Raw genomic sequence first — 25,239 nt, forward strand, 5'->3', positions numbered from 1 at the left:
GTAGTATAACACTGGGCAAGGTACTTAACCTTTCTGTGCCTCAATTTCCTTATCTGAAAATAGAGACAAGAACAGCAGCTACCCTACAGAACCGTTGCACAGGCTACCTGAAAAAATACATACATACATAGACAGACAGATATATACACACATATATATATATAACTTAAAACAGTACTTAATACACAATAAGCAGTCAATAGATGTGAACTATTAGTGTTATATTAAGTATTATTATTACCTAATTCCCCAAACTACATAGGGCAGCAACCACTAAACCATGGTATCCAGGGCTGACAGTGACAGATGGTGCATGTAGGAACCGATGTGACTGCAAATCTTTTCCTTATCCACATTAATATTCTTCTGGTCAAAGGTGGGAGATGGATATTAACATTTACTGAGTAAAAACAGTGTAAATGAGAGGGCTAAAATTAAAAAAAAAAAGGAAGGAAGGAAGAAAGGAAGAAAAGAAGGGAAGGAAGGAAGGGAGGGAGGAAAGGAGGAAGAAGTGTTGGAGTGAATTCAGAAATAACTATCAACAAATTCTGAAGTACTAGGTCACAAAAGAGTTATATTACTAGATTTTATAAAATGTTGTAGAATCACCATAATATCCTAAGTATATATATATATTTTAGAAGATTTACTAATACTAAGAGATCAGTGGACACTTGGGGAAAAAAAAAGGTCTGGTCAGTTATCTGTGTTTGGATCAGTACCTTCTGCCTAAAGCTTTGAGACTAAGGAAAGAAACAGTAATTTCTAGAAAAGAGAAAAAAGTAAATAAAACAAAAAAAAATCACCTCCTCATGTGACACAGAAGGCACATGTAACTTAAGTGAGAAATTAATTGTCTGATGTTAATTATTATATCAGCTACCTAGCATCATGATTACACAACACTTTAGGCTCAAAAGGTGCAGAATTCACTCATTCAACTCATTTGCTAAGCACTTAACAGATGAATTAGGCAACTGTGCTAAACACTAGGGAAACAAGGAAGAATGAAATATAGCCCCTGCTTCAGGAAGTTCACAACCTTTTGGAGAAGACATATACGGAAACAAATAACTCAATTACCACAAATAAATGCTTAAAAAAAGGGGTTTAGATGGAGTGCTCTGGGAGCTTTAAAAGCAACATGACTAATTGCCTATGGGGCACTAGAAAAGACTTCATCGAAGAGCTAACATTTGAGCTAGACCTACAAAGTGGACAGTTTTCCAGAGTGAAGGAGAGACATTCTAAATATGGGGAACAACACACGTGCCAAAAGTATGAGGCAATAACTAAGTTTGGAGAAAGTAACACTTCACGTGGCTGAAGCACTGGGCACCTGAGGAAAAATAAGGCAGGAGAAGTTAAGTCTCAGATTACGTCAGATTGTGTCTCTTGTGCCTTGGGCAAACTTGTGAGCAATGGGGTCCCAGTAAAGGTGTCCCACCAGAAAAGCGACAAATCAGTTTGGTAGCTCAGAAAAATAACACCGGTGCTACTCTAGAGGATGCACTTAAATAGAAGACAACCCAAATCTGAACCTGCTAATAAGTAAGAACTGTTATTAGTCTCATCTTGTCTGAAAAAAAACAGCTGCTTTAGCAAAAAAGTGTTCCTAAACCGATGATCACAATTCAATATAAATTGCCACCATTGAGACTAAAAGAACCAAAGTACTTACACAAAACCTCATATGAATGAATAACTATAATGGTCTCAGAGAAAATTGTTAGGACTATAGTAAGAGAAACATTCAGCCCTGGAACTAAAGTAAAATATCTTTTTTAAATGACAAAAAAATTATGCGTACACCAAAATATCAACTATAAGTTTTACTTTTGCTTCTTTACACTTTTGGGTTCTTTTCAAAATTTCCACAGTAAGTAGTACATTTAGAATTAGTAAAAAAAATTTTAAAAGCACACTGTTCATTGCAGTTCATAAACAATTATCTTCATAAACATCTTAAAACTAAAATATTACCTTTTTGTCTCCTTGTTTTCGTCTTCTTAACCCTGGTCTATAATCATCTCCGAATCTCAGAAAGTAATAGTAAGATACTAGCCTCTCGATAGGATCCCTTATGACATTAATGTAAATTGGCTTCTTCTTCACACCAAATCTGAAGCAGAAGGAAACATAAAAGGTGAAATCTATATTTTTGTTCTGTTTTGGGGTGTCCTGAAATTCTAAGTTTGAGGTATAAATTCTATATGGAAAGAAGAACATGAGTTTATTTAAATAACATAGAATATGTGGAGATTAGGAAATAGTTTATGATTATGTTACAATACAGTAAAAAGGAAATAAGAATTTAAAAATTGCTGAAGATAAAGAAGAGAAGGGAAATTTGAATGAAAGACAATTTTAAATTTTACTGGCAAGAATTACATGAAGCATTTTAATTTCATGTAGCAATGATTTCTCATTTCTGGCTCACCAAACCAGACACGTTATCAATAGATACATCGTTAAATCCACACAAGCGTGACCACTGGAGTCTACCTTCTGCTAGTGCTGATTTTATTTTTTTATTTTTTTTAAAGATTTTATTTATTTAGTTGAGAGAGAGAATGAGAGACAGAGAGAGAGCACATGAGATGGGGGGAGGGTCAGAGGGAGAAGCAGACTCCCTGCTGAGCAGGGAGCCTGATGTGGGACTCGATCCCGGGACTCCAGGATCATGACCTGAGCTGAAGGCAGTCGTTTAACCAACTGAGCCACCCAGGTGCCTGATTTTAAAGACAACAGTGAAAGACATTTAGTTTCCAGCACTGTTTCCTTGGGGAATGAGAAAGAGGTGAAGGATTAGAGGAGACAGAGAAGGCTTTTACTTTAGCAACCCCTCAGCCCCTAGAATCATCCAGCTGGCTCCTGTTCTAATATTCTCACTTGTCCCAGTCTTGAAACTTTTGTGTTACTTTCACCTCTACTTCCCTTTATTCTTCATTTAGTCCAGTTACCAAGTCCTTTTGATTTTTCTGCTGTTGGCTTCCCCACAGATCCAACCTGTCCTCGTCAGCCCTTCCTTTCCACCACCGCCCTCTCCCAGGGCCTCTTGCTTGCATCGCTGCAATAACCTCGTTGGTTTCCTTGCATCAGTGTCTCTCCTTCTCAATCTGTCTTCCAGACCAATTCCCAACTGATATCACTAAAACACCATTTATTAGATCATTCTTCTTAGGAGTCTGGAATAACTCTGCTGTTTATGTTGACATCAAACCCACACTCCTTTGCCTGGTTGCTGATGCCTGCTGGCCTGAGTCTCAGGTACCACCTTATTGACCTAACTTTATTTTTAACTGTCTTCAAAGAAGAAACCATCTGTTACAGTTTAGGCTCACCTCTTCTACCTCCCCCAGTGTATCACACTTATTCCTATTTCTCCTTATGTGCCTCTGTTCATTCTGTCTTCCTTCACTAGAACACCATTCTCATTTTTCTATTCTTTCTATTACATTAATGCGTTTTAAGAAAACTTTTTTGTGCGCCCGATACATGCCAGCACTATTCTAATACTAGGAGTACAGTGGTGAGAAAAAAAAAAAAGACAAAATTCCTTGTCCTGGTGGAGCCAACGTTCTATTTGGGGGAATATAAACCAGTAAGTAAATATGTGAGATGGTAAAAAGTACTAAGGAAAAAAATGATGCAGTGAAAGGGAATAGGGACTGCCAGAAGTGGGGAGAGTACAATTCAAAATAGGGGTTTCCTGGCAGGCCTCTGGAGGAAAATGTTCCAGGAAGATGAAACTCCAGGAGTATGAAGTCCCTGCCCCCCTGGCGCCCCAGCAGCTAAGTGCCAGGCATTTTCAGGGAACAGCAAGGAGATCAGCCTGGCTGGAGCAGAATCAGAAAGTGAGTAGAGAGAAAGGGGTGGGGTGGGGTGGAGGAAGTGCAGATCATGTGGGCCCTACGGAGCTTTATAAGCATCAGGAGGGAAGCCTGAGTCATCAGAGAATTGTCACGATATGGGTTTAATGTACAAAAGGGGGACTATAGTTACCAACACTGTACTGTAAACTTGAAGTTGCTACAGAGAGTAGATTTTAAATGTTCTCACCATAAGGATACCAACAACAAGATGGTAACTGTGTGAGGTGAAGGATGTGTTAACAAACCTTATTGTGGTAAACACTTTACAATACATGTGTATCAAATCATCACACTGTACACCTTAAACTTACACAATGTATATGTCAGTGTATCTCAATCAAGCAGGACAGAAAAAACCCCACCACCAGCTGCTGTTTGGGAATACAATGCAGAGGGGCAATAAAGAAATCTTGTAAAGCCTAGGAAGGCTGGGGCACAACCTGCTGTCTGCTTTCATTAACACCTGCACCCAGGGGCTACTGCTCTCAGGCGATTCCACTCACTGCTTGTCCTACTAGTGTTTCTCTTGTAAGTCTTCTCTCCTCAGAACCATTATAAGCCACTTGAGAACAGGCACAGTACCGTACACTTCTTTTATATATTTCACAGGGCCTAGTAGACATAAATCCTTGCCCACTGATTAGTAATTTGAAAGATTAAAAAAAGATTATTAGCAATCTCTCCTAAAATAGGAATCACAATGAGAAAATGATAGACCTAAGCTTAGGTTGTGTGACTCTGATACGAGACAGTGAAAGTTGCTTATTCTTTTAACCACTCTTGATATGTTTATTCATCTGTCCACAGAAATCTTCAATTTTAGCTCACAGCTTATAACTTAAATTTCCCTTCTTACTAAAATCTTTTTCCAAAGGCATTAAAAAGCATATACCTACACTAACCAATTCCACATTTCCCCGTTACTTCTGCCCACTGCAATGTCTTACAATCAGAAGGCATTCTATAAGTGCTTTCTACTGAGTTCTTAAGCAAATTAGTGAAAAGAGACTATAGAAGAGAAAAAGCAAGGTGCCTGGATAACTCGATTCTTTCAGCCTCTGAATTACTGAAAATTAACTAACCAGGAAATTCCTAATTTACACATAGGTTGTATTCTATAAGAACCACTTTCTGTGTAAGAAGGGGTCAGCTGTTTTGACTTCTAGTTCTTTTCTCACCATTAAGTGACTCAAGGTCACTAAAATTCTGTATACATACAGAAATACTGCAAACTACAGAGAACCCTCCTGTCAAACATTATCATAATATTAAAGTTGTGAGTTGGTTAATCAGAATTGGTATGCATTTTTTTCACTCAATTCATAAAACCAATAATGCAGTAAACAATTTTTTCACAAGCTTTTAAAAGAGGAAACAGTATCACTGCCAAATATATGGCACTGTCACATTAGGCATTACAGTAGAAGCTCCATGAGGGCAGAAACTGCTTCCCTCTTATTCATGGCTTTATCACTAGTGTTCAGTGTCAGACACACAGGTGTTGAATATTATAGAATTAGGTTGAACAGACTGCTGGAAAGTAACCACTTAGGAAGCCTTTCTGTGGGACAGTGTACTCAGTAGCGAGAAGAGTTGGTGGGGGGCATCAGAAATACACAGTTGAGGGGCGCCTGGGTGGCTCAGTTGGTACAGTTGGACTCTTGGTTTCAGCTTGGGGTGTGATCTCAGGGTTGTGAGATCAAGCCCCGAGTAAGGCTCCATGCTCAGTGTGGAGTCTGCTTCAGATTCTCTGTCTTCCTCTCCCTCTGTCCTTCTCACTCATGCTCTCTTTCTCTCTCTCAAATCAATCAATCTTTAAGAGGAAAAGAAAGGAAAGGAAGAGAAGAGAAGAGAAGAGAAGAGAAGAGAAGAGAAGAGAAGAGAAGAAAAAAGAAAAACACAGTTGCTACCTTAACCGAGAGAGCGGAGTCTTGTAATAGGAAACTACGAGGAGGGGAAAGCACGGGATGATGGGGCAATGACTCCAATCTTAAAACTATGGGATTCCCTGGGAACCCCCTTACCATCTCCATTATTAGCCAGTGGCCACCCTAAGTCATTCTCTCGGGAGTTACCTCCTTCCCCTATCATCTCCCACCACTGCTTCCTCTTTTTTCCTTCCCCCCAAGTCCCTAACATGTGGGACAGACAGCAATTCTTACCAAGTGGTACCGAAAAGGGGATATGGCACTTTACAAAATTCTTTTTGCTGTCTGGAAAATGACTTTCTGGGGCATGGCTTTGGGTGGCATTTACGTGTATGAAGTATGATTTTAATGAGATAACATGTATGAACTCATTCTGAAGATGGATGAGACTATTATTTATATGTTAGGTATGGTTACATAGACATGGAGGCAAGAGATTCTAACAGAAAACAGGCATGATAAAAATAGCATCTGGGCCATTCAGCTCAGCTGGTTAGGAAACAAGCATCCTTTTAGGTTTGTAGGTTTAATTCTTTTGTCAACCAGGTAGTTTTGTACAGGGGGGGAAATGTGTTCTATGGTCATGAACTCCACCTTTCAACCTGGCTGGGTATCTGAGGTGTTCCTCAGGAGGGCTCAGATGAAGAAAAGACAATCCATCTTCATCCCCAAAATACAAACTATTATTGACCTATTAGAACATGATCTTCCTAGGAAGAGAACAGCATACTTAGTAGGAATCTGTGATGTTCTATAAAGATCAAAAGGCAAAAAATATAATCTGAGCAGCAGATTGGTAAGAAGACATTTTAGAAACCTTATTCTTGCCACATAGCATATGTGGTAAGACAAAGCAAGGAACATGAACTAGGCTCATGTCTTTACAACTACACTCTATATAGTTGGATAAATGAATAAATGTCGAGAATAGTTAAAAGAACAAGTGCATACTCAGAACATCTGAAAGTAACCCTGTCGTCTAGTTGGACAAAGCCTACATGGAACATGATGAAGCTGCAAGAGGGCTGACTAGCCTTTGGGAAGCATGATGCTTTGTGATTCCTGCTTCACACTAGATTTAACCTCTTTGGGGAAGCAGCAGTCTCACTGGGGACGCTGATATCTTATATATATTTATTCTGGACTCTCTTAGCCCTAAAGTTTCATAGAAATTTTCAAACCCCTCCCCATGTGGCAGGTTCCCATGATGTTGTTTCAAAAGTAGAGAATGACCTGTTGGGATCTGTTGGTCCCACTGGTGATGTTGTGATTTCTGTAGTAATTATTTACCTCTTAAAAAGGGCATTCATCTACTATGCATCTATTAGAATGGCCCAAATTAAAAAAAAAAAAAGGTCAAACAATACCAAATGCTGGCAAGAACGCATAACACCTGGAACTCTCATACACTGTTGGTGAGATTGCAAATAACACAGCCGCACGAAACAACAGTTTTGCAGTGTCTTATAGAGTTACTATACAATCCAGCAATCCCGCTTCTATTTGCCCAAGAGAAATGAAGAGGTATGTCCACATAAAATCTATGTGCAAATGTTTTAGCAGCTTTAATCATAATCACCAAAAGCTGGAAACAATCCAAGTATCCACAAACTGGTGAATGGATGAAGACTGTGGTGTATCCACACAATGGAATACTATTCATCCAAGAACTAACTACTGATCGATACATACATTGAATGTCAAAAGCCTTATACTAAGAGAAAGAAGTCAAACTCAAAAGACTTGCTGACTGATTAAATGTACGTGGTAAAGAAAGGGGTTGTCCAAGATGACTCTAGTTTCTGGCTTTGATGTCTTTTTTTTTTTTTTAAGACTTTATTTATTAATTTGACAGAGAGAGAGAGAAAGAGCGAGCACAAGCAGGGGGAGCAGCACAGGGAGAGGGAGAAGCAGGCTCCCCGCGGAGCAGGGAGCCCAATGCAGGCTGGACCACAGGACCCCAGGATCATGACCTGAGCCGAAGGCAGACGCTTAACTGACTGAGCCACCCAGGCTCCCTGTGGCTTCAATGTCGTGACAAAGAAAAATGGGCAAACTTCCCCCAAGGGAGTAATGGAGGCAAAGACAGTCTTGAGCAATGCTTTATTAAGAGTTGGGAATAAGAAGGGCCAGCATGGATTCATACAGAGAGAAGAAAAACACCAGTAAGACAACGTGGTAACTGAGAGAAGACAGAATTATAAAAGAACATAACACTGCTTTGTGTGAGACACGGAACCTACTGCTTCACATACATTATCACATCTAATCCTCACAACCACCAGGAAGTAGTTACTTTAATTTAATCTTCACTTTACAAATGGGGAAAACGCAGATCTGAAGTGATGTGGCTGAAATGGCAGAGCCAGTAAGGAACGGGGAGGATTTAACCGCAGACCCAAATGGTTTTTGGAGACTGCTCCTAAACAGTCTTAGAGGATCAGTGCTGTAGAAAGAGCTGGTGTTACAAGGTCAATAAAAAGGCAACTCTTGCATATTGCCTGTAATGATTACAATAACTTAAGAAATGTTTCTATAATGTTGTGACATATTTGCTGAAAGCGAGAGAAAATGGTGCAAACTTCAACTGGTTCAGCAGAGAAGTACAAGATAAAAGGGACAATCTCACATAAATCTATACACTAACAAACTACATTAGGCCTAAAATATTGTCGCTTTATTACTCTCTAGGATATTTCAGACCTAGTGAAGCATTCAGTTTTGTGTTTCTTGTCCTGACATAATCTGCTCTTTACTGATTCACCTCAATTGTTCTGAGAAAGACCCAGAATGACAGCGACAAAGACCCATACTCATTTCTGAGGACAATCACAAAGGTATACACCTGACATGCACCTGAATAAGACTGCTGTATCAAAAATAATTTCCAAATATCTAAGACAGATGCTGACATGTCATCCATAGGTAGCTAGATCATAGAAAATCTCAGCAGACTCTGATCGAAACCAGCATTCACACAGTATTCTTTCAGCTCAATATTATTCACTATAAAGGGAAATGTCACTGAAATAAATGAAAGAGGTGTTCTAATGTTTTTATTTTGTAAAATTTGAAGAAAATCAAAGTGGAGGTAATAGATGCTGCTGGTAAAGAAGGAGTATGAATTTAAAAGGGAGGATGATCTGTAATATTTTCACTGTTTATAATGAAACATAATGAACTGATAACTACAGAAAAAAATGGGGTTTCAGTGAACTCACTGAGGACAAGAACTACAACTTATTTATTCAACTTTATATTGCCTGCACTCTAGGACATTTTGAAAATGCCCAACCTATACAATTTCTTTCCATGAAAAGTTTTAAATTTATGACATTAATGATATCTATATTATTTTAAAAATTGTGCTGTCCACCACCTGAAATGAAAACAAAAAGTAATTGAACACTAAAGAGAGAAATGGAAAAAGGAACTAGGAAATGTGCTAAAAAACAAACAAACAAAAACGAGAATGAGACTAAGACAAAAAGGACCAAGACAGGACAGGAATACAAACTTGGAACAAGGAGATGTTTTTGTTACTATGCTAAAGTTCTGAATAAAACCAGAAAAATAAAGCCAAAACATGGCTTGAACACATATAGGCTTACAAATAAAATGTGTGCTTCTTAGTGATCAGTCTAAACCAGAAATCACTTTTTTAATTTTCTTTATCTTGCTTCCTGGGTTTCCTGGGATATACTGAATTTACATGCTGTTTAGGGACTCTTTTAAGGCAACTGAAAAGCTAGGTGATTAAACATTTCTTTCACCAAATTCAACTGTTTTCTCCTGAAGGCAAGTATTTTAATGGATTCCACAAAGTACTATGGCAGTCAAGAATATGTTTTGAAGAATAAAAGTATTCTAAAAATTGGTGAGGTGATTTTTGTTTCCTCTTCCTTACTCCTTCACGGTCAGTATGCCTGTCAAACTAAAATTTATTTTAAAAGATACTAGTTACATCTACAATAGTTCTTGACTATATACCTCAAAATACATTCTCTCTAGGTGATTTCTTTCAGGCGTTTGTTTTAAATCTTGTAAAAGTCTACTGAAATTTTTCACAATACTTTTCACTTCCAGTAACATGAGACCCATTATGGAAATATTCAAAACCTTAAACATTCATGTTAGTATTTAATAAATGAGATTAATCTTTTCAAGAAACCTTATACTTTTTCAACTGCAAGAACCCCAGCAAACACCAGAGCTTCAAGTACAAGATTTTTGCCAAAAGCAAAAGCACTCAATATATTATTTTAATAATGGAAACCTCAAGTATTAGAAACCAAGCTGTGTGTGGAAAAAATAAATCATTTAGGTGAAAGGGTAACAAACATTCAATTGAAGGATAATGCAGCCCTGAGGGAAAATATGCATATGAATGGAGTTTATGAAACTGGTTCAGTGCCTCTGCAAGGAAAAAATAATTAGTTTATTTTAAAGCTGCCTATAAAATGTTTTCAATATTGCAGTATGAATTATTTACAGAAAAATGTACATCTAACTCTAAAGCTGCCATTTTACTGAAACATCTTGAGTACTGTGGAACTAGAAATAAAAATACATTGTTTCATGTATGTAATATCTGGGAGATTCCCTTTTAATTACATGCTCTTCAAAAAGTTAAGGGTTAGTATCTAAATCAGTAATAATTCATTCAATTCTTTTTCATTTCAAATTTAGGAGGTTAAAATGACTGAGATATCAATTTAATTTTCAAATTTGACACAGAATACTCTCTAGAGTTGAAAAATACATGAGAGTATATTACTTTGAAGTCATGACTGCTAATGAAATGACTGAGGGAACATGTCTGAGCGTAAATCATTTTAAAAATACATTTTAAATACGTCTTTGAAGTTAGTACAGGTTATTGGGGAAAAGATTTGGATTTGAGGTTTTACCATAATGCTATTCTATGTGCTACAAAAAACATTCAAATGGATTCATAAAATAACCTATGTTTAGAATATTCCTTTTGCCCAGTTGTCTGAGTAGTACTTCAGTGTGGCACAGACTCTAGGGGGAGCCACACAGTGCTTGGATACCATGTGTAGGCCTGTAGTTCTATGAACTTTTCTTGAGAGAATTATGATAGAACCCACTCCACCCCCCCAAAATATGGAAAATCAGTTATTTATCTCCAGTTTCAGGCAAATCATTATAAAGAAAAATCACTATTTTTTAAAAAGTCTCTTTTGAATATACCACAACGTTAAAGCAAAAACAAGGTAGCCCAAAAGAAAGTGTACACTTCACTGTCTCTTGGCTGAAAAGCAGAGGCGTGGGTAACCAATAACTAGGTGATGGGGTTCTTCGCTTTCTCAGTCCTCAATCAGTGATATGGTAAGTCAGAATCTGATTGGCCTCTAGGTTAAAATATGGCACTCTCCTAAAATAGTGTCACTTGCTTAGACAAGATGCATAAACAGAATAAGGATAAATAACTTCACCTGCATTTAGTCTACTTTGAATTTCTAAAATTTCTAAAATTAATGTGACAGTAATCAACTTATGAACACTAGAGGGCAGTAAAACATTAGAAGGTGTATTTATATCTCTAAAAGTGGCAAAGGCAAGCCAGCACATTTTTTTTTTTGAATCAAAATCATAAGAATTTAATAAATGTGTCTCTTTTTAGGTTGCTAAAGTACAAAGCATTCTTTAGTGTGTCATTTTGGTACAACTTACTTTGCAAAATCCAAATAAGAAACATGTCCATGATAAAACCCTGGTTTCATCTCTTTCCAGGAGGTTATATTCTTTACAAAGCGTACCTAAAACAGGAGAACACACTCATTACTGAAGTTCAATATAAAGGAAAATGAAATCTGATGATAGTAAAATACTTTCCATTTAGACATTTAAACAAATCACACAAGTTTGACAATTACAGAGCTTGAAACACAGGTTTCAACTAAGGAGAGCACAGTGTGATCTGTAATTACCAATTCATCACAGAGAGAGCCATTATCACCACACTCAGAAAAGAGTGAGAGAGAACCCTGAAAGAAAAATCCACACAGTGCAATCATTTACAATGCTGCACAGTGAGTAATTCACATGAGTGACGGGAGGGTGGGTACCAACACACGCCCAAGTCTGTTTTTTACTCCCAGAGACTTGTTATTCATAAAAACTCATACTTACTAGTGACTCAACAAATAAAACAAAAAGTAATCCCTAAACCAAAATAATTAAAGAAAAGATGATGATTATCAGAGGGCTTTAAAGAAAAAAGAGCAGATATTGTAAGTTCATTGATAAAGATTAATAAAATTAGAGAGGTCCTATAGGTAATATTTTAAAAATTGAGTATCTATTACTATTTTAATTTGCTGGAATTAAAAGCACTCAAAAGATTAGTTAATAGAAAAATTCTTTTAGTATAAATATGCTAAAAAAATTTTAAGAGCTGATTAATATAGAACTTGATAAGCCTAAGTATCACTAGCTGCAAAGCAGTGATACACTCTCAAAGAAACATGTTATATATTTTTGATAAGCAAATTTCTGCATGATAAACAGCAAGTGGTTAAGAATATCTTCTAGGGACTAGATACAGTGTGGTGGAGAAGGGCTGAAGGGTAGGGGGCCCACCACCCTAAACTACACTGAAAGCTTCTGCAAGCTGTGACCTCAGTCTCTAGAGCACAGGCCTGTCAACTGCATACTTCTGACAACTTATCAATCTTGCATTTACATTTTAGAATGGAGTTAGTCACACGGAGATATTCTGGACCACTTCTACCAGATTAGTCGATAAATTAATGGCAATGAATGATGATGACTGCCTCCTAGAAGAGACCTATTGGTAGCTCAGAGTACAAAACAGTGCAGAAGCGGCCACATGTCAGAGAATGTGAACTAGGGAAAAACAGAAGGTTCTGGGAAAATTTATTTCTTAGGGGAAGCCTTAATAACTCACATACCAAGGGAAATAATGGAGTTCTTAGAAGGGAAGTGATAGGAACCTTATTATCTTATACACACACACACAAGCCCTTAAATCTGAAAATTGAACGTAGATGATGAAATTATGTTGCATTAGAAAATACAGTTATATTCAGCAGATAGTTACGATTTTTCCCCAACCAAAAAATAAATAAATAAATAAAATGAGCCAAATAAATGTGTGATTTGAGGTTCTCATGTTCTTTCCTATCTGTTCTTTAAGGAAGGTTCCAAATAGAATGAAAATATCAAAAGACAAATGAAAAAGAAACAGAAAATTAAAATTAGATAACCCAAAAACTGAATCCTTAAAAAAAAATTCACATGTTGAATATGAAAAGTCCTTATAAACTGCCACTTACTCGTAAATTATTTCCAATAAGCCTTTGGTTCTGTGAAAATCAATTCCATTATTTCAGCCAAAAATGAGGGGGAAAATAGAAGGAAAAGAGAATAGGAATGGGAGGTGGTGGTTTAAGGGTACTTAAGGCATATTTAGCAACTCAGCTCTATTTTCCAGAAGCCCAGATTTAATGTGGATGTGATGGTGTGGGAGAAAAATGAGAGGAGACGGCAGATTGAAATCTGGGAAAATGGTGTTCTAGAAAGCCACATGTTAGAGAGGATCGATAGTACCAACTTAGAGTACACTGTGGTAAAAGACTCAGGTGGAAATAAGAGTTAGCTATAAATATACACTTCAAGGATCCTTCTTTCTTCCATCTTTCCTCAAGACAGTCACGATTAAACTGAACACTCCTAAGGACACGCTTCATGCAACATGTGTCCTTCACCATCAGGTGTAGAGCCCAGGAAGCTGGGTAATGTCTGGACTGCTGCAGGGCTTCTCAAACTCAATTACCTGGGACTCCGGTCAAGATGCAGATTTGATTCAGTAGGTCTGGAGTGGGGCCCAAGATTCTGCACTTCTAACAAGTCTCCACAGGATGGCAGATCAGTGGACCACACTGAGAAGCAAGGCTTCAGCAAAGGTAGGCCCAGGAACTACTGCTTGGTTTTATTTACATGAAGCTTGTTTTTGTAGTGCTTTGCAAAGGAGTCCCTGAGGTCTATAAAAGCTCTTAGCAAAGACAGACTCTCATATTCACTGCTTTCATGATAAGGGGAAAAAAAAGTGTACTGAAGTAGAACAGATTTTTAAAGATTATCTTGTAAGCCACCACAAGATACAAAACAGAAGTGAGGACAGGAGCAGAATGAACCCTGCCTACTCCATCTCCTTCTACCCGCACACAGTGATGCCTAAAGCGTACTGGAACCAAAGCATTCCAAGAAACACAGTTTAAAAATAAATGAAATAAGAAAAAGGGTTGTTTCCAGTTGGGACTCAGGGAAGAGTTGAGTGATGGTGGAGAACAGAACAAGGCATGAAATCTTCCACTGCTGTCACCAACCTCAAGCTCTCTTGTTTACAGAATCATCATTTTAGAGGTGGAAGGGATTTAGGATATCCTGTACTCTTATTTTATAGATTAAAAGGAAGCTCAAGAACCACATACCTTAGATTTTGGTCCAATCACCCTTCTATACCACAAGCTAATTTCCTTATTATTGTTCAATTGAAGCAAAGTGGAAAAAAACCCAAAAGGATGTGAAAAGAAAGGAGAGTAGCATTTGTATCATGATTTTGATCAACAAACTTGGGCACTGAAAATTTCAGGTTTTATCCACTGCGGAGGAAACCCCTCAGATCTAGTCATTCGAAACTCATCACAAGATCTCAAAGCTCTGTAGATATAGCTCTCAAAACTGTTTATGTTCCTCATCACATTCATTATAACCTCCAAGTCCAATCCACCCTGTTCACTCCCCTTGTATTGGACAACCATTTTTGCACCAATGACCGCTGACTTATTCTTGCCTTTTTACTAGTTTGAGTAACCTCGGGGGTTGCTGAACACTGCTAGTCAAAACTAAGAGACCTGGTTTAAATGTCTATATAGGACTTCGCATTTTATTTTCTAAATTCATTCTGAGGTAAATTCACATGGGTTATTATTGCTTTTAAATTCTCTACCCTATTACTGTTAAAGTCTCTCAAAACAGAATCTCTCTCTAATCTCCAACTATGAGAATACTGAAGGCACATATGCATATATGTGCATATGTTTTTTTCTTTCGTCTCATCAACATTTAAGGCAATGTGTTAAAGTCTCATTAATAAAGCTGTGGCTGATTTACAACTGGCAATAAATCAAAAGATGCTGAGCTGAGACTGACCTTCCCTTTACAGAAAAGAAAAAAGTGCTAAGCAAACAAATGATGTCAATAGGTTCAAGTAGTGGTTCAGACTAATTTGGAGAATAGGCGGAGGGAGCATTTAGAAGTGTCATTTACATGCTGCTGAAATTCTATAACCATCCTCTGACCCCCTTTGAAGAACAACCTTTTTAAAAAGTTTCCTTTTTGGGGTTCCTGGGTTGCTTAGCTGGGTTGTTAAGCGGATGACTCTTGATTTCAGCTCAGATCACAATCTCAGGGTCATGGGTTCGAGCCCAGGGTCTGGCTCCACGCTCAGCGGGCAGTCTGTTTCCCCTCCCCCCTCATGCCCCACCCCCCTAAAATAAATAAATAAAAAGTTTCCTTTTCAAAGTCTGAATTTAGCCACTTCCCCTTTTAGCCATGTTAGCTGGTTCCCCCAGAGCGCCCCCTGCAGAGTTTTCCCTGACTCTCCTCCCTCCATCCCCATTCTCGCCCTTTCATCAGTCAGCCCTACTGCAATTCCTGCTCTATGATTTTCTGCCCTCTCACCTCTCCTGCACCACTCGCCTAGTCTTTCGGTTTTTCTTCAGGTTTTCCACCGCAGTGGGGCATCCTGCTCAAGACCTCGAGATAAGGCTCTGGAACAGAGAGGAGTGAGTGGAAGTGGAGACTAGGTGAGCAAACTTGCACGCCATTCACTATGGACTCTCACCGACTACATTTGGCACTAGTGAAAGGGAAAGTGGTAGGTGAAAGGAGCAAAGCATAATAGTGGCAAATGGATTTAAGGAGACAGAAGACACTGAACACAGTGGCTCGGGGAGAAGAAATAAAGTCACCGTAGTGAACTTATTCAAAGAGTATTTCCATACTTCCTTCCTTTCCATCAAGAAGGACTTTTCAGAAGTAGTTGTTAGATATACTACACGAAAAGAGATGTTTTAAAGCTAGCCTGGAGCAGATCCGAAACTGTGATTTCTGTCAGATTTTATAACTCAAGCAGAGTCAGGCTAGCAAGTCATCAGAGGAGACCTTTAGGGAAAATACAAGCGATGTAGGGATTGGTGCTGTGATTTATCTATTAGTAGACTCAGACCTGAATCAGTGCGACAGAAAAAGCTAAGAAAGCACCATAACAGTGTACCTAGACCTACATTTTTAATAAGATTCATCTCAACATTAATTATCTGAAAGAACTTGCCTTCACTGTCTATAAGTAGGAATGTTATCCTGACAATCCTGGCCAAATTCCAACTTTGTAATTACTATCTAGTGAATGAATACTACTATTAACTTGAGTAATTATTGTACACCAAACTCCTACTCATGCCTATACTTAAAATAAACATCCACTGTACAGCTCTGGGTAGTTTTATGACACTAAACTAGAGAGGAAGTTTTCTACACAAAAAGGAAAAGTGAATAATACTTGGATAAAATATAAGAAAGGTTCGGCAGCAACAGAACATATTTCACCCAAGTCCACAACTGTATTGTTCAGTCCTTTTTGCAGAAGGGTGGGTGTGTCCCAAATCACTTGAGGTAAGGGGAGAACATATTACCATCAATCAGAGGGCCTCATTCTGCCAGTAATTATCATCACTGGCATTGTGCTCAACTAAGAACTACTTTCAGAACCTAAGTCCATTCATTTGTTCTCTCATTCATTCGTTTAACAAAAATTTTATGGAGCGTATATGTACTATGTCTCAGACACCATTCTAAACACAAGGAATACAGTGGTGAATAATATCATGAACAAGGTTCCTGCCTTTTAGGAGCTTATACAGAGGAAAAGACCAATAGGAAACCAATAAATCAGTAAGTAATAGGAAAGATACATATAGAATGATGGTGCACAGTAACTTGGAGGAAGTATTTAATATATAGGATAGCCAAATAAGGTTTTTCTGAGAGGATGTTAAAAGGATAACATGAAGTCAATGGTGAGAAACCAGAAGAAGTGTATTCTAAGACAAAATGTTAAGTGCAGAGGCCTTGAAATGGGAAAGGCTTGGTACATTCAATGAACCAAAAGGCCAATGTGGCTATAAACAAGAGGATGGAGTAATGGACAAGGGCTAGATTTAAAAGGGCCTGGGGGCCAAGGTAAGGAATATGGATTTTGATGGGGAGGTTGGAATATAAATTTAAAGACAAGTACTTCACCATCCTAGGAAGACTATAATATGTATCTTCTCATAACCTATTGAGAACTAGGTTCTAGATCTTTGCTACTCAAACTGTGGTTCAAGGACCAGAAGAATCCGTTTTGGCAGCAGGTTCCATCTTAGTCCTTCTGAATCAGAATCTGTACTTTGATGATTGATACACACATTACAAGTTAGGAAGCACTCATCTAAAGTGATGCTCTGAAATATCAGTATCTGTAACTAACATCAAATCATGGGCTCTAATGCAAAAGACCAGAAGGTGCCCTAACAATGAATTAAAAGAAAAAAATTACTATGTTGTCCTACAGAGAATGCAAATTCTAGAATATTTCCAATGCTTAGAAAGGAGTTAAATATGATCACAAACCTAAACAGATGAAGAGTAGAAAAGAATTAAGAAAGATCCTAAAAGACCCTGCCACTTAACCCCTGACAGTTACTTATAGACAAGACGTTCTCTACAGCAGACACTTTCATGATAGCAGAGTAAACTTCGTTTTCTAACTACAAGAGCTAACTAATCACCTGTCTCCTGACAATCCCTGCCTATTCACTGAGTAAAGCATGCCTCACAGATATACCTCCCATGACTGAGTCTGTCTCCCTCTCACTGCTTACTCTTCCCATGCCTCATACTCTCAAATGCTTATCTTTTCATTTCCTTGTTCTAACTTTTCCTCTTATTTTATTACAATTTCTTAATTGTGAAAGATCTCTGAACTGCAGAAAAGTTGAAAGAATAATACGGTGAACATCTGTATACCCATTCACTAAGATTCACTAACTTCACATTTTGCCATTTTTTGCTTCTCTCTTTGTTCTCTCCATATGCACACACACGCTTTTTTTCTGAACCATTTGAAAACAAGCAGCAGACATTTTTGATCAAGGATCCAATTACAAATCGCACATTACATTTGGTTTTCATATCTCTTAGTCTCCTCACCTCTAGAGAGGACTGTCCGGCCTCATCCCCAACCAAACCTTGTTTGATTGTCATGATGTTGATACAAGAGTTCAGGACAATTAATCTGGAGAATGCTCTAACAAGACGGATTTGCCTGTTTGTTCAAGATTAGGTCTGGATTAAACATTCTGGTGAGAAACATTTTGGATTAAATAATTTGGTAAGAATACCATAAAATGATGTTTTCTTTAAATAATCTTCATAGTTCCTACATCTATGTTTTATGTTCCAAGTAAATTACAAATAAGCTTCTTGAAAGATGTGGCCTTGCTTCGTATTTCTTTAAGAATGTAGCACCAGGGACGCCTGGGTGGCTCAGTTGTTAAGTGTCTGCCTTCGGCTCAGGTCATGATCCCAGGGTCCTGGGATCGAGTCCTTCATCGGGCTCCCTGCTCATTGGAGAGACTGACTCTGCCCGCTACTCTGCCGGCTGCTCCCCCTGCTCGTTCTCTCTCTCTAATAAAATAAAACCTTTTTAATATTTTTTTTATATTTTATTTATTTATTTATTTGAGAGAGAGAATGAGATAGAGAGAGTACATGAGAGGGGGGAGGGTCAGAGGGAGAAGCAGACTCCCTGCTGAGCAGGGAGCCCAATGCGGGACTTGATCCCGGGACTCCAGGATCATGACCTGAGCCGAAAGCAGTTGCTTAACCAACTGAGCCACCCAGGCACCCCCAAAACTTAAAAAAAAAAAAAAGAATGTAGCACCATCTCTGTATATATTACATACTCAATAAATAAATGAAAACGTGAGAGCAGAGTTGACAACTATTCCTAAGGATGGAAGAATATGCAGAGATAGCTATTATCCACTCAACAGCTTCATACCTGACTCAAAATATTTGGACTTTGCCTCTAAAATCTGAGAATAATTAAACATGTGAACAGTTTAGCACAGTCCCTAGTACAGTATGTACAAAATACATCCAGGAAAGAGCTGGAGCTAGAGACTTATTTCTCTACTCTGTCCCACACAAACATGTTTTAAGTGCTGCTCATTATGTAATCCAACTGCTTTTAAGATAGCGTTTATGCTTCTCTTCTAATGGGTTTTTTTTTCCTATATATAACTAACAAGCTATTGAAAGAAAAACAGAAGTTTTATCTCATCCAAATGCAACTGGGAAAATGTATCACTACATGATGCCTGTAAATGTCATATGTGGAGAGCTTCCAGAGACTCTTATTTCATGAAAAAAAAAATGGCCAATATCACTGTAAGACATCTTATAGCTGCCATACAACTCTGTAATGCTGGACACAAACTAAGCAAGGTAACTTTATATTTTCTAAAAAAATACTACTGAATAAATCTAAAATTACTATGTGAATATTAAGAGATGTTCCTTTTAAACCAAGATGTATTTTGAAAAGCAATCAAGCAAAGAAATTTAACATCTACCACACACTATATAAAAATGGATTATTTAGGATACTTGCCCTTGAGATATACAATATTACATAATGAATAGTTTTTATGACCCACTTAGCTAAATAAGCTCATGTTTCTTCTCATTTACAGGAGAGTTATTTAGTTCGGCTGATGGATGTAGATTTTTGGTTTTATGAAAAAGAGTAATTGAGGTTACTGCAGAGAGCCAAGAATTATATGGGCAGATGATATACCATATACTATTAGCTTTTACAAACATCTAAGAAAGCAAACCTTAACCTTATGTATCAGTGTTACTCTCTTGCTTCAGTATAAGGATTATAAGTTTGCTTAAGAGTAGGATAAGAATCAGTTCTGTAATAAACAAGTTCAGCTGTTTTCAAACAGATAAATACATTCTTAACTGTATGACTATCACAAAACCTTTCTAATAAGGCTACCTTAACATGGTATTTAATCCTACATAGTATTTTCAAATATTATCTTTTATCCTCATAGGCCCCAATTCCCATTCCCTTCAATATTTATAGAGAATTCTATTTATTTATAATTATAGTGAGAACTCCAGGTGTGGAGAAAATGTGTGCTACTATTGCTAAAGAGATAAGTGATTTTATTTCATGAGATTAATTTCCTCTACTTTTCTTAAGACTATTTCATATCTATCCATTTGTTTATCTAAAGTTTCTCAACAATTTAAAGGCAAGGTTATGTTAAAAATATAAGCCACAATTCCCGTTCTCCAGGAGTTTGTAGCTAATATTATATAAACTACTAGTAAAGATAAGATGAAGTTTAGGAGGCTAGTCACAAAACTAAGCAATACAGAACACAGGTATTCATTAAAGATTTCTTTATCATAAAATGAGACAACAGAATGATTTTTTTTGTAAGGTATCTTGCTAAAAATATTTCATATTTTTAAAAGGATACCATACTAAAGAGCATCATTTTCTCTTCAAAAATTCAAGCTTTTAATAAGTTCATTAATTTTACAAATATTTAAATACATATAATATGCAAGGAAATATACCAAATACTGTGAAAAATGCAAAATTATAGAGAAGTTTGTTTGGGGGGGCACCTGGGTGACTCAGTTGATTTAAGCATCTGCTTCGGCTCAGGTCGTGACCCCAGGATCCTGGGATCGAGTCCCATGGCTGGCTCTCTGCTCAGCAAGGAGCCTGCTTCTCCGTCTCCCTCTGTGCTCCCCGCCCCCAACTCATGCATGCTCTCTCTCTCTCTCAAATAAATAAAATCTTTAAAAAAACGTTTGTTTGGTCCTGTACCCCAAGAGACTTACAATTCATTGGGGTCAATACACATACCCCTTAAAATGCTTTTTCCTCTTGAAATACAAAATATGAGTGAGGAAGTATCAGAAAACATTTACTTATCCCCTACGTGTTTACCTGGTCTTGTAGTGACATCACTGGATTATTTTTGGTAGTGTTGATGTGAAGAACATGGTATTTATTCTTTGCACACAGGTCATAGGCAATATTGGTAAAGGAGGTGCTTGCAGTTTTGGGGACTCTGTTATAAATGATCACCATGTCTTCTTCCTCATCCAGCACTGCCTCTTGCCGAGGACCATCCATTGTATGTCGCTGCTCAATTTCTCGAACTTCATGTCTTGCAATAGCCCTTTCTGCAAAGAAAAATAGTTATGAGCTCACTGTTTAAAGACAATGAAAATAATTTCCAATTCCTCGAACATAATTTTCCTATTCAAGAAATGACTAAGAGCACTTGAAGAAATGTTTTGAAGACCGAACATTCAGAATCACTCTTTGAAATATAATACACATGCATATACAGAACAACAGAATAAACAGTCATCAAGTTTAGAATACCACAGACCAGAGACCGATGTAGTTCAAAAGTCACATTACGTTTTTTGGTTTTTTTTTTTTAGAATTTTTAAAAAAATATTTTATTTTATTATTTATTTGACAGAGAGAGAGAGAGAGAGAGAGAGCACGCACAAGCACGAGCAGGCGGAGCGACAGGCAGAGGGAGAGGGAGAAGCAGACTCCCCAAGGACCAGAGAGCCTGACGCAGGGCTCAATCCCAGGACCCTGGTATCATGACCTGAGCCAAAGGCAGACACTTAACCAACTGAGCCACCCAAGGCGTCCCACACTACATTCTAATAGAATTTCTACAGCCTGAATTAACTTTCAAACACACAAAGACAGATTGCACGGAATACTAAACTTCATGGTAAAAAGTACATTTAGAAAATAAGTCACTTAGAATTTAAGCAAAGATTCTGAAATTTATACTTAGGATTTAATTACTCCCTGGTTTATCAAAAGGTAGCAGGGCAATGGTTATAAATGCTGGAGTGATTTTAGGTAACAAGAGTAGAAACTGTACCATTACAAATCCTTTTTCTTTTTGGTGTTGCAAGTCTTGGCTGTGTTTTGTTTTGTTTTTTAATTTTTTATTTATCTGTGAGAGAGGGAGAGAGAGAGAGAGAGAGAGAGCACGCATACAAGCAGGGGGAGTTGCAGGAAGAGGAAGAAGCAGGCTCCCCGCTGAGCAAGGAGCCCGATGTGGGACTCGATCTAAGGACCACGGGATCATGACCGGAGCTGAAGGCAGACACTTAACTGGCTGAGCCACCCAGGTGTCCCAGTCCTGGCCATGTTTACTCCTTAAATTCTACGGTTCATCTAATTCAAATCACTACCATGCAGTTTGAAAAGCAGTTAGCATTTTGTATCCTATTACTATTATTCTCTTTTTAATATAAACATTAGCTTTGAATGTTTTTTAGAATAAGGAAGCAAGAGAGGGGGAAGAGAGAAATGAGGGGATAAAAACCTCTAACAAGATTATAATTACCTTGCACAGAGACACATACTGTGCACCCTCCTACCACCAGATCTTTGTGCAAGCTCTCTCACACTCCTCCATTTCTCCTGTACCCTAATGCAGCCTGGTGAATTCCTCAACCTCCACATGGAATGTCATCATTGCTCAAAGGGGAAGTATTATCTGATCTCCCTAACTAGGCACAATCACACACACAATGCATGCATATGTCCCACATACCACATGTCTCATAATAGCAATTTTTTAATATTGTATGTTATTAGTATCTGTCTACCATAAAGCATGACTTAATACAATGACGTGAAAAAGCAATGAGGTATAATTACAGTAACAAGCGCAGGCTTCAAATACTGTCAAACCATGCATCTTATATTTTGGTTCAGAAGATATGGTCACCACATTATAGAAAATATACTCTGAGCTGAGGATTCACATTCACAAGACTTGAATAAAAGTTCCAGGCCTGGGTGCCTGGGTGGCTCAGTTGGTTAAGTGACTGCCTTCAGCTCAGGTCATGATCCTGGAGTCCTGGGATCGAGTCCCACATCGGGCTCCCTGCTCAGCAGGGAGTCTGCTTCTCCCTCTGACCCTCCCCCCTCTCATGCTCTATCTCATTCTCTCTCTCAAATAAATAAATAAAATCTTAAAAAAAAAAGTTCCAGGCCTGTGGGCTTTCCAAAACAGGAGGAGTAGTGCATATGTTTATCTATATGTATATGCATGTATGTTTCCTTTTTTTTTTTTTTCTTCCCCTTGGGAGAGTTGGATGGGAATGTGCAGAGAAGGAAATGAGCTTAATGTTGAACACACTGTTGGATTGCCTGGGATAATCCAGGAGATGTTATGTAGATAATGGGGCACAAAGGTCAAGAGTTGAGAATAAATATTCAAGTAGAAGATATCTGGGAAAACGACGGAAATGAATGCAACTGCCTAGATAATCTAGAATATGTAGCATGGGAAAGAGACTCTGGGACAGAATCTTAGGAAATACCAACATTCAAGTAGCAAGTAGAGATAATCTATAGAAGGAGGCTAACAAGAAAAAGAAAAAGGAAGCAGGGCAGACTTAAGAATCACATGCTACATGATAGAAAGCATAATACTTTTCAAACTGACAGCACCTTCCAAATGGACCTACAAATCAAGGTAATATATGAGGTTACAAACATCTACATAAGATCTGGAAGCTATCTCAGGTTAAATTCAACAAGTATTTATTGAGAACCTACACACATTATTATATTCAATAATTTTTAAGAACTCTTATCTCCCAAACAACCTCAAACTGTCATCAGATCCAAAACTATCACGATATTTTTAGGTACATACGCCATCCTCTTTCCACAGAGGGAAATAAAACAGTGCTGTTGTCATTCAAGGGCTGACAGAAGCGTGAGAGGTCTCCTCTAGCAGCCCAGACGTGCATCAAATTGCCTTTAAAAGATTCACTTACAAGCAACGATGCTGACTTGACTTTAACTGGTTTTTCTGAAATCAAGTACTTGGAAAAGAAGACTTCCTGTGTTATTTCATATACGGGTACCCCTTTTACCTACAGAATACTTAATGACTAAAGAAAATCTGCAACATTAATAGTATTTATAATTATCTACTTAATAAAATTTTATATGCCCAACAACTGTTGGGAAAATCAGCTACTAAATTAAAAAAAATTTTTTTTAAGATTTTATTTACTTATTTGACAGAGAGAGAGAAAGAAAACAAACAAGCAGGGGGAGCAGCAGGCAGAGGAAGAGGGAGAAGCAGACTCTCCACCGAGCAGGAAGCCCCTTGTGGGACTCGATCCCAGGACCCTGGGATCATGACCTGAGTCGAAGGCAGACATTTAACCAACTGAGCCACCTAGGCGCCCCTTAAAAATATTTTTAAAAAGAAGTGATCATTTAATCTGTGGATTTTTAAAAATTTTTTATAGTGATAAAACTCCAGCCAGACCATGTTACATATTGTAAAAATTAATCATAGTTCTTGGTTTATCATGTGTATTAAATTGTATGCAGTATATATTAACACAATTTAAAAAGACTTCTATGCAAAGGTACAAATATGCGAGTCAATACTTTCCTCATTCAATAACATATTTATATGCATTTTCTATTTTTCAAGTGTTTTTACTTTGCTTTACCAAACAGGATAATTATTAACATAGTGTTATGCCTAAAACTACATAAAAAGATAAAAACAGTGTGGAATATCAAGAGCATTTTTGCTGATAATGTTTGTTTATAACATCAAATCTTGGGGCACCTGGGTGCCTCAGTCAGTTAAGTGTCTGACTCTTGATTTCGGTTCAGGTCATGATCTCAGGGTCCTGAGGTGGAGCCCCGAGGTGGGCTCCATGCTCAGCGGGGAGTCTGCTTGAGATTCTCTCTCCCCCTCCCCTTGGTTCATGCTTTCTCTTTCTCTAAAATAAATAAATAAATCTTTTAAAAAAAATCAAGTCTCGCTTAGTTGAATAAGAGTAATAATTGTTGATGGTAAAATACTATCTCTTTCCACCTGTGACAAGTGTAAAATCAGTAAGGGTGTTTGCAATATAGCCATATTCTTTACTTACTAGGTATTCGACAGTTCCAATTCTTTTTTATCAAAGATGCTCTGCATCTAGTTAGTACAGCTTCTTCCGAGACTCTCTTAAATCAATGGGGAAGCTTTATTAGTTACAGCACACTTATAGTGCACTTAGAGAATGTAGGCAGTAATTTAAAATACTTATGATGCTTTCTGAAGTCATGTTTTTTTTCATGTTTGAGTAAAGAATTATAAAGAATCTGCTACGCAAGCTATTTCAGAACCACCACAAAATGTTTAGCCTACAAACAACATGGGGTGCGATCCGAGAGTCAT

The 25,239-nt window shown here is 37.7% G+C and overlaps 1 protein-coding gene across 3 annotated transcripts in view; it reads right to left on the reverse strand.

The window, feature by feature from the left end:
* HS2ST1 (heparan sulfate 2-O-sulfotransferase 1) overlaps window positions 1-25,239 on the reverse strand; it is a 172,280-nt gene that overhangs the window by 13,489 nt on the left and 133,552 nt on the right. For all 3 annotated transcript variants that reach the window (XM_028102516.2, XM_028102515.2, XM_088022368.1), the window contains 3 exons: window positions 20,937-21,175; window positions 11,501-11,586; window positions 1,984-2,122 (listed from right to left, as the gene is read on the reverse strand). In XM_028102516.2, the coding sequence (XP_027958317.1) occupies window positions 1,984-2,122; window positions 11,501-11,586; window positions 20,937-21,175 (464 nt within the window). The remainder of the gene's footprint in view (window positions 1-1,983; window positions 2,123-11,500; window positions 11,587-20,936; window positions 21,176-25,239) is intronic.

Source organism: Eumetopias jubatus, unplaced genomic scaffold (genome assembly GCF_037043125.1).
Source record: "Eumetopias jubatus isolate StellerSeaLion01/CBP00866 unplaced genomic scaffold, mEumJub1_p1.0 scaffold_4, whole genome shotgun sequence".
NCBI lineage: Eukaryota > Metazoa > Chordata > Mammalia > Carnivora > Otariidae > Eumetopias > Eumetopias jubatus.